The sequence below is a fragment of the Dipodomys merriami genome, unplaced genomic scaffold, assembly GCF_024711535.1.
Source record: "Dipodomys merriami isolate MVZ:Mamm:240054 unplaced genomic scaffold, mDipMer1.0.p SCAF_10, whole genome shotgun sequence".
In the NCBI taxonomy this organism is placed as follows: domain Eukaryota; kingdom Metazoa; phylum Chordata; class Mammalia; order Rodentia; family Heteromyidae; genus Dipodomys; species Dipodomys merriami.
In genome coordinates this window covers 33511975-33529773 of record NW_027202271.1, presented here as the reverse complement: position 1 = coordinate 33529773, position 17799 = coordinate 33511975, and the positions used below count along the sequence as shown (strand labels likewise).

Genomic DNA, 17799 nt, shown 5'->3' with positions numbered 1-17799 from the left:
CTCCCTTTACTTAAGGCATTTATTTTAATTTGGTTTCTCTTAAATAGGTTACATGCTTATAATACACAGAAATTCATCTTTGTTGGAACAAGAAATATTTAGTGAATATATAAATGAAATTGCAGAATAAAGAAAAAATGAAATTATATGGGATATTTTTAAAGTCCTATGAGTGATAAAACCTTTCAAGAAGAATGTTGGTTTTCACATTGGTTGGTTTCACAAAATTGGTTTTTCACAATGTTGGTTTCAAGAGATTATTCTGTTTTTTTTTTTTTTGTTTTGTTTTGTTTTTTTGTCGGTCATGGGGCTTGAACTCTGGGCCTGGGCACTGTCCCTCAGCTCTTCAGCTCAAGGCAAGGGCTCTACCACTTGAGCTACAGCACCACTTCTGGTTTTATGGTGGTTTATTGGAGATAGGAGTCTCACGGTCTCTCCTGCCTGGGCTGGCTTTGAACGGCGAACCTCAGATCTCAGCCTCCTGAGTAGCTAGGATTACAGGCGTGAGCCACCAGCGCCAGGCGAGATTATTCTGTTTAAATTTTTTTTGCTTAGAAAATTAAAAAAACCATATCAAATGTGTAATAAATATTAAAGACTTTACAGGACTGATTTGCTTAGTGTTTAAACTTCATATATATATACATATATACATATGTATATATACATTATTGTTATTGTAGAGGTGATATGCAGAGGGGTTGTATTTACAAATCAAAACACACTGACAAAACAAAGTAAAATAAAGAAAAACCTCAGTCACATTCTGATCATTGCCAAAATGTTGAAGTGGTAAAATAAAGAAACAAAGTGTTCTAAAAAATAGATGTAAATGAAACCATAAATCACAGATCATAGTTGCATTTTCGCAATGAATTAAGAGCAAGTACCATATATTTTAAAAGAAATATTATAATTTTAAAGTGTTGGCATTCAGCTTTTGATATCATTTTAGAGTGTGATCTAACGATTGCACTTTTTAGATTCACCATGTAGAAAGAGGCATTTTGATTTTTCCTTCCAAGTCTGCACTGTGCAAGCTCAAGAGAATATTAAATGTAGTATTTTCTAGCTTTATTAAATATTCAACAGTTTTCTTTCTGTTGTCTCTATATCAAGGGCAAGTTCTGTAAACCTTACCCTGAAAGCTCTGAAATGAGCTAAATAATCCATGAAAACATCCACTTCTTTCTCTAGCTAGAGAAATAGAGATTAAAACAGCAATATATAAAGGAAAAAGAACTCACCTTGCAGTCTGCCTGTTACATTTCTGAAATGTATAGTCCCTTTGTCCAAATAACAAACACAAGGTTTGTTTAGCCTGATCACTGTTAAGTTCAGTTTTTATAGTTTATGTGGAACCAGCATTTGGTTTTAATACCAAATTTTATGAGGACATTGAAAACATCCTATATACAAAAATCTATGCAAATAAGGAATGGAATGGTGGAATTTCATTCTCCTTTATCTACCCTTCTTGATTTATTGATGTCCAGAGTTTAGCATGTATATTCACCTTATGTTTTTTTCATGTATATATGTAAATAGAACACAATTTATAGGAGCATTCTAGGATTTCTGTTGTAAATTAGTGTGCTCAGTAGATTTGAAAATTCTTGTAAAAATGGCAGATTCAGAGAAGGAATATATTGGATATACATTCAATATATGGTGTACACAGACACACACATATATGCACATACAATATATGTTAAGTAGTTCTGTCTATAGTATCCATTCATATATACATTCATTTACATATAGATGTTTGAAGCTTAACAGTCTATATTGATGTCTGAATTTGAAAATATATGGTGACTATACTGAAAAAGATCTGCATTCTTCAGTGTAATTCAATACCATTAATGCATAAAAATCAGTGGATCTACTTGTGGATCTTAAAAGTTGAAGAAAACTTGATTTCACCAGTGCTCAGAAGAAGCTCATGGAAGTATCAGCTCAACATGGAAGTGACACTGGGCTCCTTGTTCCCACTTGCCTGGCTTTTGAGGAAAGATGTACCAATGAAGAGAATTGCTTTGTCCCTGTAGAGACCACAGTTCTGTGAACAAGATTATGCTGTTATTAATTATGGTCACACTAATGAATATGATTTGAATGTGTACGCAATTAAGAGAAGCTCCTAAGTTAAAGATACTTTAAGACAAAAGAAAAATGAAAAGCCTGAGAAAATCATCAAGTATCAGTGAGCCTAAGCAATTGAGCACAGAAAGGAAATACTTACCAGTTTGGCCTACATTTTTGAAATTCCCTGGCTTGTAGGATACAGAACTCATTTCTGTTTATCTTAATGCTATCAGGAAAAAGACAAAAAGGAGGAAATAAAAATATATTTCATTTTCTCCAATTTCTGCCTAGTATACACACCTGGAAAGAGACTTGAGTATTTGTATTGAGGTAGGTTGACATAATATCCTCCATGTAACCCCTGAACTCTGAGGACTTTCTCCCTGTGTAGCTGATGACAGCCAGCAGGAATATAGAGCACTTTCTCTGGCTAAGCACAAACAATGTATCAATGAAGAAAAAGTTCTTGACCCGTAAGCCAATTTTTTTCTTTTTACTTTCTTTCTTTCTTTTTTTAATTGTGAAAATACCTTACAGAGGGATTACAATTACATGAGCAAGGTAATGAGTACATTTCTTATCAAGCATTGTTACCTCCTCCTTTGTTTCCCCTTCCCATCCCTTCCCATCTCCCATGCCCCCCACTCTCGCCCCTCCCCAGTCTCCCCTGCCATAGTTCTAAAGTTCGGTTTTCTACATAACGTCTCCTACATCTCATTGTTGCAATGGGTCTACCCATATCCTTATTTAAACAATTTGTTTTTTTCCCTTCCCCTCCACAAATTATACCAACATCAAATACAGTGAAAACAGGGGTTATACCGTGGGGGAGGGACATACAAAGCAACAAAGAAATATCTTACAAATATGTTAAAAACAATAGCAAGAAAGAAAAACCATTTGAGTCCTTATCTTGGGGTTCATTTCACCTAACATAATCTTATTTGACCGTTTCTGCTTGTCTCAGACATATACTAGTTATTGCACAGAAGGGAAACCATGGGACCTATGTTTCTTTGGGCCTGGCTCCATAAGCCGATTTTTTGACCGAACATATCTATTCTGAAACTACTTGGAATGACCTATTCTTTTATGAATTCAATTAATATGATAAAGACACTTGTATGGAGAACCTTCAATTTTATTATGTAACATGCTATTTGTGATACATATGGATCTTTTTCTTCAACATTCATACTTTATTATTTAAATTTCTTCGAATTTATGTTATTTTTCACTCCCATGGACATACAGTGTACTTTTACTTCTTTACTTATTTTCCATTAATGATTCCATCTTTCTATTCTGTCCTATCATCTTTAATTCTAATGATGATGCCAGGAACATGAGATTTAAATAAGATGAATGTTACAGAATTTCAGTCCTTAAAGATTTTTCCGAATAGTGAAGAGAAATCAAGTAAATGAAACCTTCTGTCTCATTCATATTTAATTTATTTTTCTTAAAATTATTCAATATAACTTCTTATTTATTTCTTTTTTAACTCTATTTAATGAACCAGAAACACAGAACTTTGCTTTGTCCAAATAGCTTAGAATTAGTTTCAGTTAAAACATGCCAAGTCCTGATAATTCAATTTAAGTGTTTGCTTCTGGCTAGTTCCAGGTCTTCAAAGTGCTTCAGGTCATCCACTTAGTTAATACTCAGACTAATGACTTATAAAGTAAGTTTCTTTTCATTCCATGTGAAAGTCTAAACTCACCAAAATATCCATGGATTTTTCATGGCAGTTATTTTTTTTTTTCTGATAACTTTTCACCCTTATTACTGTTCCTGAACCTGTTCAAATAGCCTACCTCCTGTCAGAAATTTCTCCCTCTCCCTTTGCTTTTCCTTGGCTCAAACCTTCCATTATTGAACATGACAATATTAGTTGCTTTTGTGCAACAGTCTTTTGCTAAGGGCATAACAGACAAAGGATAATCTGTAAATGTAACTCTTTAGCCGGATGCAGGTGGCTCACACCTGCATCCTAACTACTCAGGAGGCTGAAATCTGATGATTGTGATTCAAAGCCAGCCCAAGCAGGAAAGTCTGGAGACTCGTGTATCAAATAAACTCCTCAGAAAAAGCTGGAAGTGGTACTGTACCTTATGTGTTTGAGTGCTAGCCTTGAGCACAAAGAGGATCAGGGACAGCCCCCAGGTCCTGCGTTCAAGCCCAAGGACCAGCCTCCACCCCAAAGTAATATTTTACATTTTGCTTTTCCAGAGTTCTGTACCTGTGGAGGGATTTATCACTTGTGGACGGAACCTCATGTATTCTCGCTCATTCTCCTTAGAGATTTCCTTTTACCCCATTTTCTTTTTTTCTTTTCTTTATTTCTGAATTCTCTACCCTCTAATTGACAGTGGCTAATCTCCAAATACCAGTCATGTAGTTACAAAGCATATTTTTCCTCTTTTACAAACCTCTATTTTAGATCATGCCAATTATCTTTACCTTTTACAAATTAAAAAGTTTATTTTGCTGTGTTTATCTAAACAAAATATTCATCTTTTGAGATGAATATTGATCTTGAAAACAACAAATTTTGTTTAAAACACGTACCTTCTATCAGTAATATTACACTCTGGTACATGTGATGGACTAAGTTTAGTCTATTTTTGATCATTTGAAAGTATCTTCTATTTCTCTTCATTGCATTTATTTCCATTTTAGTTAAATTTAGTTACATTTTTTATGTGATTAATATATTTCATGTCTGTATCCATAGGATATTGTGAGTTTTTCAATGGCTGGGATTATGCTGTTAAACAGCCTGTTATATGAAATAGAGAAGCATCAAATATACATTTGCTGAATGAGTGAGTGAATACTTGGAAAATAACTAAGAAAGATTTTTAGTGTTTTATGTCAATAACGCCAATATGTACTACCATATCTTTCTCCTGACTGGATGTGGGCAGACACACTAGAACTTTTGGCAGCTCAAAATATTGGGAAGTGAAGAAACAGCTAATATGCCACATGGATGTAGGCAGAGTTTGAGATTGCAAAGTCAACTGAAAAAAAAAAGACTGAAGAATATCGGAATTGTTAAAAGAAAATTGCAGCCCAGTTGTTTAATACTCGCATTGCCCCACTGATGGATTTTGTACACTAAAACTTTTCATGTAGCCTGAAATGCTAGAGATATAAGGGAGTGTGGGTGAGGAAGAATGAGTAGGTACATATTAACAAGGTTCTACGAAGAGAGATTTTAAGTGGAATTAGAAACAAATATGGGTTTCAAATTAAGCTTAGTTTAAGAAGCAATTTATCCATCAAGGATAATTGCTGCTTCCCCTAAAAGATGTCATTTTTAAATGTGCCTCACATCAGCATAACAACTAGTTGATTAAAAATTGGATATTTACATATACAAAGGAAAAAATGAATGAAAAAATTTCACCATATGTTTAAGAGTGCTAATGATCTGACAATAAGACCAAAAATAATGTTGTTGGAAGATATATATGGAAAGGCAATTCAAAAGTCTCATACTTTCCAGTCATATAATAGTATATAATTGATGTACTAACTACCACAATATGAAGAAAATTGTTCATTGATTTGAGGTGCTTTGCTAGTTTATAAAGTCACAGTTCTGACAAGTTAGTCATCCTGTGTAGCCCTATATATTGTGTGGTAAATTGCAAAATAAAAGAGGTGGTTTCCATCTTCCCTTTCAGCAGAGCTTGAGTGACAGATGTTAGGGTACAACTTTTATTTGTTTCCAAATGAAGGTCTTTCTCCACTGGCCTGACACTTTCCCTCTCCTAAGTGACCCATTTGTTTAGATACTCATAGAATGATCTGTTCATTTAGATTCCAAAATAGGCACATTTATGAAAGAGCTCTAGACATCTGCCACCCCTTTAAAAATCCTCTAATACTCAAGACAACCATGCTTGAAGCACCTAGGTTTCAAATATTCAGATGACGAATATTAATGAGTCTGTGACCCCAGACTCCAGCAAATGGTAACAATAACAAATTATCTGTATTCTACATCTGAGAATGTGAGAAGATTAGGAAATGGAATCTGGACATAATCTTGTCAGTTCTATCATTTCCTTTCATATGGACTAAGAAAAGTGACATTAGCTTTCCCAATCTGATGTTCCTGACTGGAAATAGAAGCACAGGTATATGATTGGTAGGAATTAGTGGGTTATGCAAACTTGTATCTATAGTGTTTAGCTATAGTCAGAATTATATAATGCTTTCAGAACACTTATTAGTCTGCATCAGTAGATTTGTGTGCATTAATACACACAAATTGACTGAAGAAATGGAATTAAATAAAAATTACAGCATTTTCACTTGCTACTTTTCAATGTGACTAACACTTTGAAATCTTTGAATGGGAAAAATAAAGTGGTTCTTCAGTAGAGGAAGAAAGCTGGTTTTAATTTGTATCTTAATCTATTTTTTCCATCTTGTTGCATTACTTTTTCTCCTTCAGTTTATTCTATTAGGCAAGTTTCTACCTTGGATTGATACCAGTTAACTTGCAGTATACATTTTTAACACTTTCTCCATGTTTATAGCTCATGATATTCAGCATGTCTATTGCAGCTTATATTTATAGATATAAAACTCAGTCTCATTTTTGGAGATTTCTAGGCTCACAAGCAATTCTGGAGATATTGTCTGATTTTATTTTTTCCAGATGGTTTCTTTTTAAAGACACTTTTGGACTAATGTTATGCTTTCTTCGCAGGTTATATTTTCTTATATCATAGTTCTAAACAATTTTCAAACATAAAGCAAAACTTGGTCTCTATGTAAGCAAACAAAATAAAAAACCCCAGAACTTGAAACATGTTATATATACTCTTCTGGTGAATATTACATACAAACTCTCCCTTGACTTGAGAAACACCCCAAATGATATCTTCAAATATGCTGTTATTCTCTCTTTTCAGAAGGAATCAATGCTCTTAGATTTGGATCCAAGTACATGATGGTTCAGATCACTCTATTTCTTTTTCTTCTGCAGTTCATTGCTTTTGCTTCTTTATTCTTCATCTTGGTTTCCATCACAACCTTTTGCCTGGAAACGCACGAAGCTTTCAATATTGTTAAAAACAAGACGGAACCCGTCACCAATGGTACAAGCGTTGTTCCACAATATGAAATCGAGACGGATCCTGCCTTGACCTATGTAGAAGGAGTGTGTGTAGTCTGGTTTACTTTTGAATTTTTAGTCCGTATTGTTTTTTCACCCAATAAACTTGAGTTCGTCAAAAACCTTTTGAATATCATTGACTTTGTGGCCATCCTCCCGTTCTACTTGGAGGTGGGGCTGAGTGGGCTCTCATCTAAAGCTGCTAAGGATGTACTTGGCTTCCTCAGGGTGGTAAGGTTTGTGAGGATCCTGAGAATCTTCAAGCTCACCCGCCATTTCGTCGGTTTGAGGGTGCTCGGACACACTCTTCGAGCTAGTACGAATGAATTTTTGCTGCTGATCATCTTTCTGGCTCTAGGAGTTTTGATATTTGCTACCATGATCTACTATGCCGAGAGAGTAGGAGCTCAACCAAATGACCCCTCGGCCAGTGAACACACACAATTCAAGAACATTCCCATTGGGTTCTGGTGGGCTGTGGTGACCATGACTACCCTGGGCTATGGGGATATGTACCCCCAAACATGGTCAGGGATGCTGGTGGGAGCCTTGTGTGCTCTGGCTGGAGTGCTGACAATAGCCATGCCAGTGCCCGTGATTGTCAACAATTTTGGAATGTACTACTCCTTGGCCATGGCGAAGCAGAAACTTCCAAGAAAGAGAAAGAAGCACATTCCTCCTGCCCCGCAGGCAAGCTCACCGACATTTTGCAAGACAGAATTGAATACGGCCTGCAATAGCACACAGAGTGACACGTGTCTGGGCAAAGACAATCGACTTCTGGAACATAATAGATCAGGTAAGGCACAATTCTAAATAGACTTCACGACTGCATAGGCATGGGTCATTACTTTCTATACCTTCTCCCTTAGGCAGAAGGCAGCTTTCCTCATATGTATATGAAATTTCAGTCTTAATTTTAAATTTAAATTGTGTGTGTGTGTTTGCTCGTGCCTGCACGCGTGTGGGTGTGATTGTAGATATTTACAAGATAGAGACTGTAGGCCAGTGAAGACCAACCTATACAGTTTCCTGACATTAGTGGGAATGACCTTTGCTGATGGTGCCAATATTTTTTTTTTTGCCTGTTTGTTGCTTCTGTGCCAATGTTTCTTTGTTTCTTTGCACAATGTGATGGTATGGCCATTTTTTTTCGTTCTTCTTTCTCCAAATGTTGATCTCCATATCATTTGGCTTGGTGTGTTTGTCAGTTTTACCACTGCCACATGGTGCTGTGCATCTCAACCGGGTCCACAAGAAACCGTTATTTAAGGAGAATGGGTGCTTGCACATCAAAGGCCTAAACACCAAAGAGGTGATATGGAAGATAAGTTTTTTAATGACAAGGTTCTTTCTTAGTAATATTCTGCAAGATTAGCGCTATTTTTTATTGTTTATAAATTAGGTTATATTAATATAACCCTTTGGTGAGATAAAATTCTGTGTCATAGAATCAAAACTCACCATTTCTCAGGGATATATGATGTGCTTCTGATAACTAATGACAAACTTGAATTTCTCTGTGCATTTCTATTTTTCAATGAAGCGTGCACTGCATAACTTTAGGTAATTTATTGCTTGAAATTAGCTATTCCTCTTCACTACCAAAGTACTTTAAAGTTGATCCTAGCTTGATATTCAGTATGCCAATGTAATGGTGACTAGTGTCATCCCTATTATATCTGATTCAGGGGAAGGAAACATTCTACAGTTTAAATAACTTTTCTTACTAGGAAAAATTGAGGCATATGCATTCCACATAATTTACACATATTTAATTTAGTTTTTCTTGTAGATAAATGACTTGTGGTCACATGTATAGCTTAGAAGTAACCCAAAGTAATGAAGTGAAGAAACAAAAAGGCAGCTGTCCTTTTCATAATTCCTTAGCTTCCAGAAGTACTTTTTGTCCTGGCTGGTCTTGGACCATATTTCTACTGCCTATATCTCCCATGCAGCTGAGATTACAGGTATGGATAACATACCTGGACTGGTAGATTTTAAGAAGCAGATAGAGGGGGCAAAAGATATGGCTGGAGTGAAATCCATTGAGCAGTCTTTATGTTCATTTAGGAAGTTTTATTAGAGGATTTCAGATATATCTTTCACAACAAATGTCTGAGAGTTAAGATTATCTCTATGAAGGGAGGAATTAGCTTGTGCTGCTGCTCTTATTTGACTGCTTTCAGAGTATCTATACAGAGCCTTTAAGAAGGAAATGAAAAAGGATGATATGCTCATTTCTGGATATGCTCATTGGCTAGCATGCAGAAGTAAACGGTCATTTCAAGGGCATTTGGAGAAGTTGATCTGTTCCACTGTATGCTCAAAAACACTGTGCTACTTCAAAATGCAATATCTGAACACGCAGTTTTTAAGCTTTAGGGTTATTTTTATTACGGTTTTCTAAAAATTACTTTTAGAGAACTAATAAAAGCAAGCCTCTTAGGCAATTACAAAAAATAAGAATTCGCTTGAGAGATTTTTTTTCCCTTTGCTTGAGAGTTTTTCCTTACACGGCCTCTACTTTTAATGATTCCCAATCATATTTTCACAATAGCATGTAACATATTGTAAGGTAAATTGTGTGCTAATACATGCTCCCAGGATTTTTTTTTTTTTTGAGTTTTCACTACTTGGGTGAAAGTCAATAATATATTAGGCAAAATCCTCAGAGCAATAAAAGTTTCACAAAGAGCACCTTTCTCCTTTGCAGTACATTTCCATTTTGCTCCACTTAAGTTATTTTATGTGTGTGTGTGTGTGTGTGTGTGTGTGTGTGTGTGTGTGTGTGTGTGTGTGTGTGTGTGATGAGTGATGAAAACTCCTTTTCTTACTGTGGTGTGATGATTGTGTCTTGTATATTGCGTGCCTGGACTATGGGCATTTGGTGTAAACTTTTTGTCCTGTCTCATTTCCTCATCCATCACTGTCTGTCCATGGCGTGGTGCTGTGACCAGTGTTATCAGGTGACGACAGTACAGGAAGTGAGCCGCCATTATCACCCCCAGAAAGGCTCCCCATCAGACGTTCTAGTACCAGAGACAAAAACAGAAGAGGGGAAACATGTTTCCTTCTGACGGCAGGTGATTACACGTGTGCTTCTGATGGAGGTATCAGGAAAGGTAGGCATGCCTTTAATCAGATCCTAACAGGTGACTTAGCAATTGAGTGAGTTCCAGAAATATGTGGAGTGATGTAAAGGCCCATTCATCATTTTCTTCTCCCCTCCAACCCATCTTTCATTTTAAGCACTGAAAAATGCCTGTCATAATAGATTGTCATACCCGAAAGACATTTCTCTTTTTCTTTTTTAAATTTGCATATGGGCAGAACTGAAATGAAATATGTAAATACTAAATTATGAACCCAATTATTTTATAATGTACTTAGTACTTATTTTACTACAACAAAGTAAAACTCATCAATCAGAGTTATGAATAAATTTGATAAGAAATTGATGACTGTAAAACAAATTATTGGCTATTTTTATTTTCATAATAAATACTACACATACTTGAGTTCTCTTTTCTAATATTTGGGCAGATTTGCCAGGGATTTAGCTGAGTGTGTTAAGGTATCAAAGGTACAGGATCTTCAGGCAAGAATACCTTTTAATCCCTTGAAAGGTTATGTAAGTGCTTACAAATATACATATAGTATTTTTCCTTACAAAAAATAAAAAAATTGAAATTCATTTGTATTTTTTACCAGACCCTGAGTATGCCTGAAACATAAGATGGCACATAAATATCAAACAAATAAAAATGTTTTGTCAAGTGTCTTTTTAAAGTGATATAGCAAAATATCAATATGATATCTATATGATATATATATAATAATTTGTCCTAATTGGCTAAATTTGAGTAAAAAATCATCACCCAATTTTCATATTAGTGCAACTGCATTTTAAGAATAATTGCTTGTTATTCCACTATAGTTTTACCCAATTGAATTCCTTACCATTTTAAGCTTGCAATGTTATGTTGTCTTTCTTTCACATTTTATCTCATTACTCATGTTGCCTTTGTCTTTAATTTCTTCTGATCATTTTCTGTTGCCTTCTATTTCTGTGTCTTTGAGACTCAGAAGAGAGAACTAAAGGCCTTTCTTTTTCTGAGTATTACTTTAAATACTATTCTTTTGCAATTATTTCTATCATCTACATCTATTCTTTGAACTAAAATGTGTTCCAATCATTGAATGGGTTTACTATTTTACATTACACATGTGCTGGAAACATTAAAAATGTTTTATGAACATAGTTAATATCTTATTCTAGTTTTGTGAAAATATGTACATAGATTAAAAATGATAATACCAGTGTGATAATATGTTGCATTGAACATATACTTCAAGGTTCATTACCTAACTTACTCTATATCTACATGTATACTTCTGTAAAATTTGTAGGCATGTTCATCTATATATTTGTGGGTAATTCAACTTAGATAAATTTTGTTCATCATTCAATAAAGCACTATATGCACTAATTTACCAAGGTTACTTCAAGGAAAACTTGCTAGAATTTTTTTCTTCCATGTCAGAAAATATTTTGAATTTTAAATTGTTAAATGAGTTTACAGATGAGAAAGAACTTTGAAAAAATAGGTACTATATAAATTATATATATAAATTTTAGATAATATATAAATATATACTGCATAAACTATGCATATTCATGAGCAAAGCAATTAATAAGATATTTCGTTTGCATGGAGAACTTATGCATTCAAACAAAAATTCTCCTTATCACTAAAATCATCTTTGAAAACTTATCCATAACATTTTATGCCATATCAACTTTTTCATTCTTATTTATTTCTCTTGTAGTTGTGTATGTTTGTTTTCCTAGGTCAGATAACATTTATGAATAAGTTACCTAAGCCTTCTAGTTTGTCATGTTCTCATATCTTCAAGAATTAATTTCCTCTCTTCTGTCCTATTATGTAGGTTATATTTTTGTATTCTACTTAAACATTTATTTTCCATGAGAAAATAAATTTGCCTTCAAATTGGTGCCTCTACAGATTTTGTTTTAAAGTCCTAAAAACCTTACCCTATGTAAATGAATTTACTGGATTGTTATTGCAATTTTCTTTTATACAAATGTGAATATAGTTGGTCATTTATAAAGAAAACTTGAAGATTCACTTAAGTAAAATCCCAATACTTAGAATCTACTTTTCTATTTGTACAGTAGTTTTTAAGAATATGTATTATATATATACATTCTTTTTAATAGTACATTTATGGATACGCAGTTCTAACATTGCCTCAAAGAAACTTTGGTCTCGGGATTTGAAAAAATATGTCCAATCCAATATATTATTTTGATGATAGTTTAAAATAAGCCTAAATATAAATTATATCTTCAGGTTTACTCCAGTAAAACATCAAGTAAGCAAAAATTTCATCAGATTTCCTAGTCAAAATCAAACATAAAAATAAGAATAAAAAGGTATATGAATAACAGAATAACATATAATATCACTAATTATGTACTTGTTACTAAACTACAAAATCCTTCTAAATGAATATTGAAAGTACAGACATTAAAAAGAAGAGAAACTAAGAATGAGTAATATTTATGTGAAGCATGATAATTTTGAACAAGTAAGTTACAATCAAAATATACCTATATGTTACTGGTATGACTAATATAAAATTGTCAAAGAGATTTTAAATTTCTGAGGTTCCCTTAGATATCTTGAAGATGGTAGTGGATAAAGTTATGACTTTATGATGATGGTTTGTAAGTATTATGAACCCTTCTGGTTCATTCAGAGTCAACAGTTTCTCTTTAATCAAAATTAATCAAGTGTTTTCTAGTTCACTACTTTAAGTTACATATTCGATTTCTACTGCATTGGATAAAATATTTTATACAATTCCCCAAATTATATTTTCAGCCACTTAGAGAAGAGTAATAATAATGAACTGTCCAAACATATGTAGGCTATTTTGTAAAAATAAAGTACATGAAATTTAAAATGATTTGACCTCCTCTTAACTCACATATTATCTACCAACATGGAATGCAAGATATGCCATTTCCCATACTTGACAGTAAAGAATACTAAATAAAGTATAAAAAGTTTTTAAATTGGTCAAAATCATATCCTAGAAAACCTTATCATAGTAAATTATTAGCATAAATGTTCATCCACAAAAATGTCAAAAGATGTCATCTATTGAAAGTTAATGTGTTTATAATGCACAGAATATGTGCGGGTTTTTCTCCTTTTCTAAAACTTCAGTTTCATCTCATTACAAAGTTACTATTATGATGTACATCCATACCTGTCTTGGCCTTTAACCAGAGATATCACTTCACTCCTAGAAAAAGCATTAGCAATCGCTTCTTCCCTGTAATTTCTATGAAAAGATAGAATGAAAGAAAAATGTAGCTTGGAAGAACATGAGTACTAACAAAGGACTCATTTTTCTTTCTTTTTCCTCCACAATCAGCAAGTGCACTCTGGGCTAATTAGCACCACAGTGTGCTACACAGTCTAAGGGAGACAAGAAGTTCACTGGATGTGTATGCACGTGTTCAACTTTGTCCAAAAGGAAGTTCGTTTTCCTGCTCTTTAACAGTTCTTCAGTGCAGCTGTCCACATACTCATTTCCAAAACTGGCTCCACTTAACAGTAAACAGTTGTCCTGCTGTTTAGACATTTCACTTCAAACTATACTAAGTGCCCTACATCACTCAATGGTCTCTAATAGTTTGAAATAGAAACACTACAGTATATAACTCCCTACAAAAGTGATCTGGTTTGAGTATTAAGGAAAACCATTCAGCTAAAGTTTGTAAGAGATTGGTTGTATTTTCTAATTCCATAGTTATCATAGACATGAACAATAGATTAGGATGAAAGTTAATAAAAATGACTTAGTCATAAAATTTTTCTCAATTCTTGGGGAGGTGAGGGAAGGAGACAACATTAGGCAAATTCAAGTTTATTTCATGGAAATTATGGTTCTGCTTAGGTCATATTCAATTCCCTGTTCACTTACTTTTGCTTTTTATCCAGAGAATTAGAAATGGGCATCCCATTCTATGTCACCTAGATAATGACATCAATTCCTATTATTTTAATAGTCATTCTTTTAACTTTATCAAGCCAGAAGAATAAATATGCTTGGAAAAGATTGCTCACTTAAGCTTAAGCATACTTTATTAGATTATTAAAATGAAAATGGAAAAATATAGTTAATGCATCCATTTTCATTTTCAGAAACACATCATGAAATGTGATATTAAGGCCATATCTTACTTAAGTTGCTTTGCCTAATTCTTAAAAGTTCTGTTATTTTATAGGCAAGATGACGTTTATACTAACTATAATCTAGGAAAGAATATATTTTGTAGTATTAATTGTGCTGAAATTTGTGACAGCTGGCTTAAGTTTTGGACCATGTCAGCTTACAGTGAGTTTCATTTCTTTTTACTATTGTGAAATATTTCCATATTGAATTCTATGTAAACAGAAGCTTCTTTGAGCTCAAAAATAGCACTTTTGATTACCCTGCATGGAATTGTTTGTCGCTGTCTATTTTCTGGTTGAACTCAACTGATGTGTGTGCATTCTTTCATAAAAGGCTATGAGAAATCTCGAAGCTTAAACAACATAGCGGGCTTGGCAGGCAATGCGCTGAGGCTCTCTCCAGTAACATCACCCTACAACTCTCCTTGTCCTCTGAGGCGCTCTCGATCTCCCATCCCATCTATCTTGTAAACCAAACTGCATCCAGTCGGCTAAATTATGTCAATTCAAGTACTGTTTACCCTGTAATGGAAATAGTTAAACGTAGCATTACTCCAGGATCTATTAATACAGTATAAGTCCTGCATGATACTACTATTGAAGTCAGAAATGCCACTTGAGTAGTTAAGAAATCTTATTCTGGCTTTCAGGGTTGTCTAAAGTAGTACTCCTATACTTCTCCATATGAATTGCCCTAATTTTCCTTTGGAAATAAAATGACAGATAGCATCAGATATTGGCTAGTACACTAATACATAACCACATCTTCAGGGAAATATATGTACATCGATGTGCTTCCAAATGTCAACCACTTCATTTCTTGTGACTCTAAACCATTCTGAAGATGTCCTGGATCTCCTCTTGATTGCACATAACATGACTTCGATCAGCACATTTGCATAGACCATCTTGTTTCTATCACCTGAAAGCAATGTTGCAGAGTTGGGGGACTGTGAATGGCTCAGGACATGTGTACTTGCATGGAACCACCCTGCCGATCTGGAAGCACTGATCAACTGTTCTGCACATTGAATTGTGGGATAGGGAGGGTGAGTTTCTCCTCAACATTTTTTCCTCTTTATTCTTGAATAGAAGTATTTAAGCACCTTAATCTCTTTATTGATTTCCTTTGTTCAAAAAATGCTGTATTGCAATTCTGAATGGCTTTGATAGTTTGTATGCAGATAACTGCACAGAGATTGCCATTGTTGATACATGCAAGCTGAGGCCAGATCCCTTAATGACTTGAGGAAGGTACAAAATCAGAAAAAGTCCAGCCAGGCTTGCACATTTTAGCCAGAAATTACTGCTTAGTACTACAGTCATTTTTTTTAACCCAAGGGTTTGTCATCATTTTCAGAAGCAGAGTGCCAAATATTAATCCAAAGCTCTAGTGGCTTTTTTTAACCCCTCTTTTTTTCTTTATTATGATGATTTTTGTGTGCAAAGATCAAAGGTCACGTGTGTTCACAGGAGGCTTTTTTGATTAGCCTTAAAGTTCTGAATCAAAGGACTCTCATCGGATAATCAGGCAGTCTTTAATCAGGTGCTTTGTCATGTATGTCATTTCTGTCTGTCCGTCTTAACTGCATATATCATTTGTCTCCATGAAGTCTAGAAATGCCTTGATACGGTGTTTATGATTTTAATACTGAAACCCTGTCACTTCCTACCCACTGTAGCCTCTGCTATTTTGAGCAGCCTCTCTGCTTTGTGTATTAAGTAGTGATGCCCTGTAGACTACCTACGTTAATCTGCACTGTGACTCTTTTTGATAAGTAGGATTTAAACAGTAATTTCACCATTGCACTTGATTGCCTAATGTAGTGTCAGCCTTCTCCACTGCCTAGCAACTAGCATTCTTCACCACACTCCAGCAAAACCCCTGGGGAGTCATATTCAGTGTGAGTGGTAGAAAGTCTATTTGCATACACATCCCTCCCAAACGCAATAGCAATAGTGTATCTGTTGTACCAGGCATGTGAGGGAAGTACAATGCCATAATATACATTGAAGAATAATGCTTTAAGGCATTTAGGATCCTTGATATTGTTAACTAATTCTTAATGTTCGTTTTTTTTTTCTATTTTGGTGAGGATGACAATTGCCATTTTTATGATTGGTCAAAAAAAGTATGTATTACTGTGTATTCCCAAATCCTAGAGCATGAGCTGCATGTCGGAGATCTTATACAGCAAATTATCCACCCAGGCACACACACCTGCTCTTTAGAGATACTGTGATCTTTTTGATAACACCACACACAGAGAATGTTCTAATTATACACAAGTTTCTAGTAGAGGAATTACTATGCTGTCTGGTGCTGCTGTTCCTGACTCCAGTGTTGTACAGAATTTATCATGGATATTTTTGACGGCTGAAAAAGGGACAGTGGAATGTAGGCATGCCAAGGATTTTTACTGGAAACAATTGCTGCTGCTGACTGTGCTCTGAGGTGACCAGGTTGCTGTACTTACAAGTGGGCTCCCTTATCTTCACGAAGCATCTAAAGCTTGCAATGGAACTGTGGCTGCAGTTGGCTTTGTGCTCCCACGTGAGCATTCTGCTGGTAGACTGACCAGTATCAGTAAACACCTGTAAATACCAACATGTGTGCACGGGTCCACCACTTTGGTCACCTTTCATCAAAGGAAGCCAAACTCACGATCTATGAAGTTTCAAGTGAGGCCCAGGCCCACTGTAGGGTGTGTTGTGAATTATACAAGGCGGTGATACAGATGTATTCTAGACCTGTTTTAGTTTTTCTTGTTTCTACTTTATGGGTAAGTTCTAGCAACATTGACTGTATCATTCTCTTATAAACTGTTTATCAACTTGTCATTTCTGTAAAGTTGTTTTTCTATTTATCAAAAGCTAACCAATTTTTAGTCATATAATTTGTGTGGTTCTGGCAATTTGTTATAGTTTCAAAGAATGTCACCAATAGTCTTCATACTTTAAGCCTTTCTGTCATTGTTACCTCAATTATAAATATTAAGAAATATAAAATTCTGGCAGTGAGAGTATTTTTTTAATAAATGACCAAGAAATAATGTCAGTATATAGTGGAATATTACTCAAATTATATCCTAAGATGTATATTTTGCATAACAGAGATATTCTTCAATCAATTAATTTTTGTGGGTTTTGTGGCAAATGAAGCTTGTACTTGTCTTTAAAATTGTTGTGGTTAAAACTGTATTAGAATTTTTCACAGTGCTTATCAATATTTCCAGAATATATTAGTTCCCCTGGGATTCTGAATATAACATATAAACTAATTATGAACCCCTGTATTGT

General features: G+C 34.5%; 1 protein-coding gene across 10 annotated transcripts in view; it reads left to right on the top strand.

Moving 5' to 3' along the window:
• Positions 1-16800, top strand: part of Kcnc2 (potassium voltage-gated channel subfamily C member 2) — a 160277-nt gene extending 143477 nt beyond the window's left edge. For 4 of the 10 annotated variants that reach the window (XM_069988766.1, XM_069988789.1, XM_069988783.1 and 1 more), the window contains exons 3-5: positions 7097-8024; positions 10186-10350; positions 14834-16800. In XM_069988766.1, coding sequence (XP_069844867.1) covers positions 7097-8024; positions 10186-10350; positions 14834-14970 — 1230 coding nt within the window. In that variant the 3' untranslated portion in view covers positions 14971-16800. The other 6 variants (XM_069988793.1, XM_069988803.1, XM_069988834.1 and 3 more) reach the window with 6 other exon arrangements.
• The last annotated feature ends 999 nt before the right edge of the window (positions 16801-17799 follow it).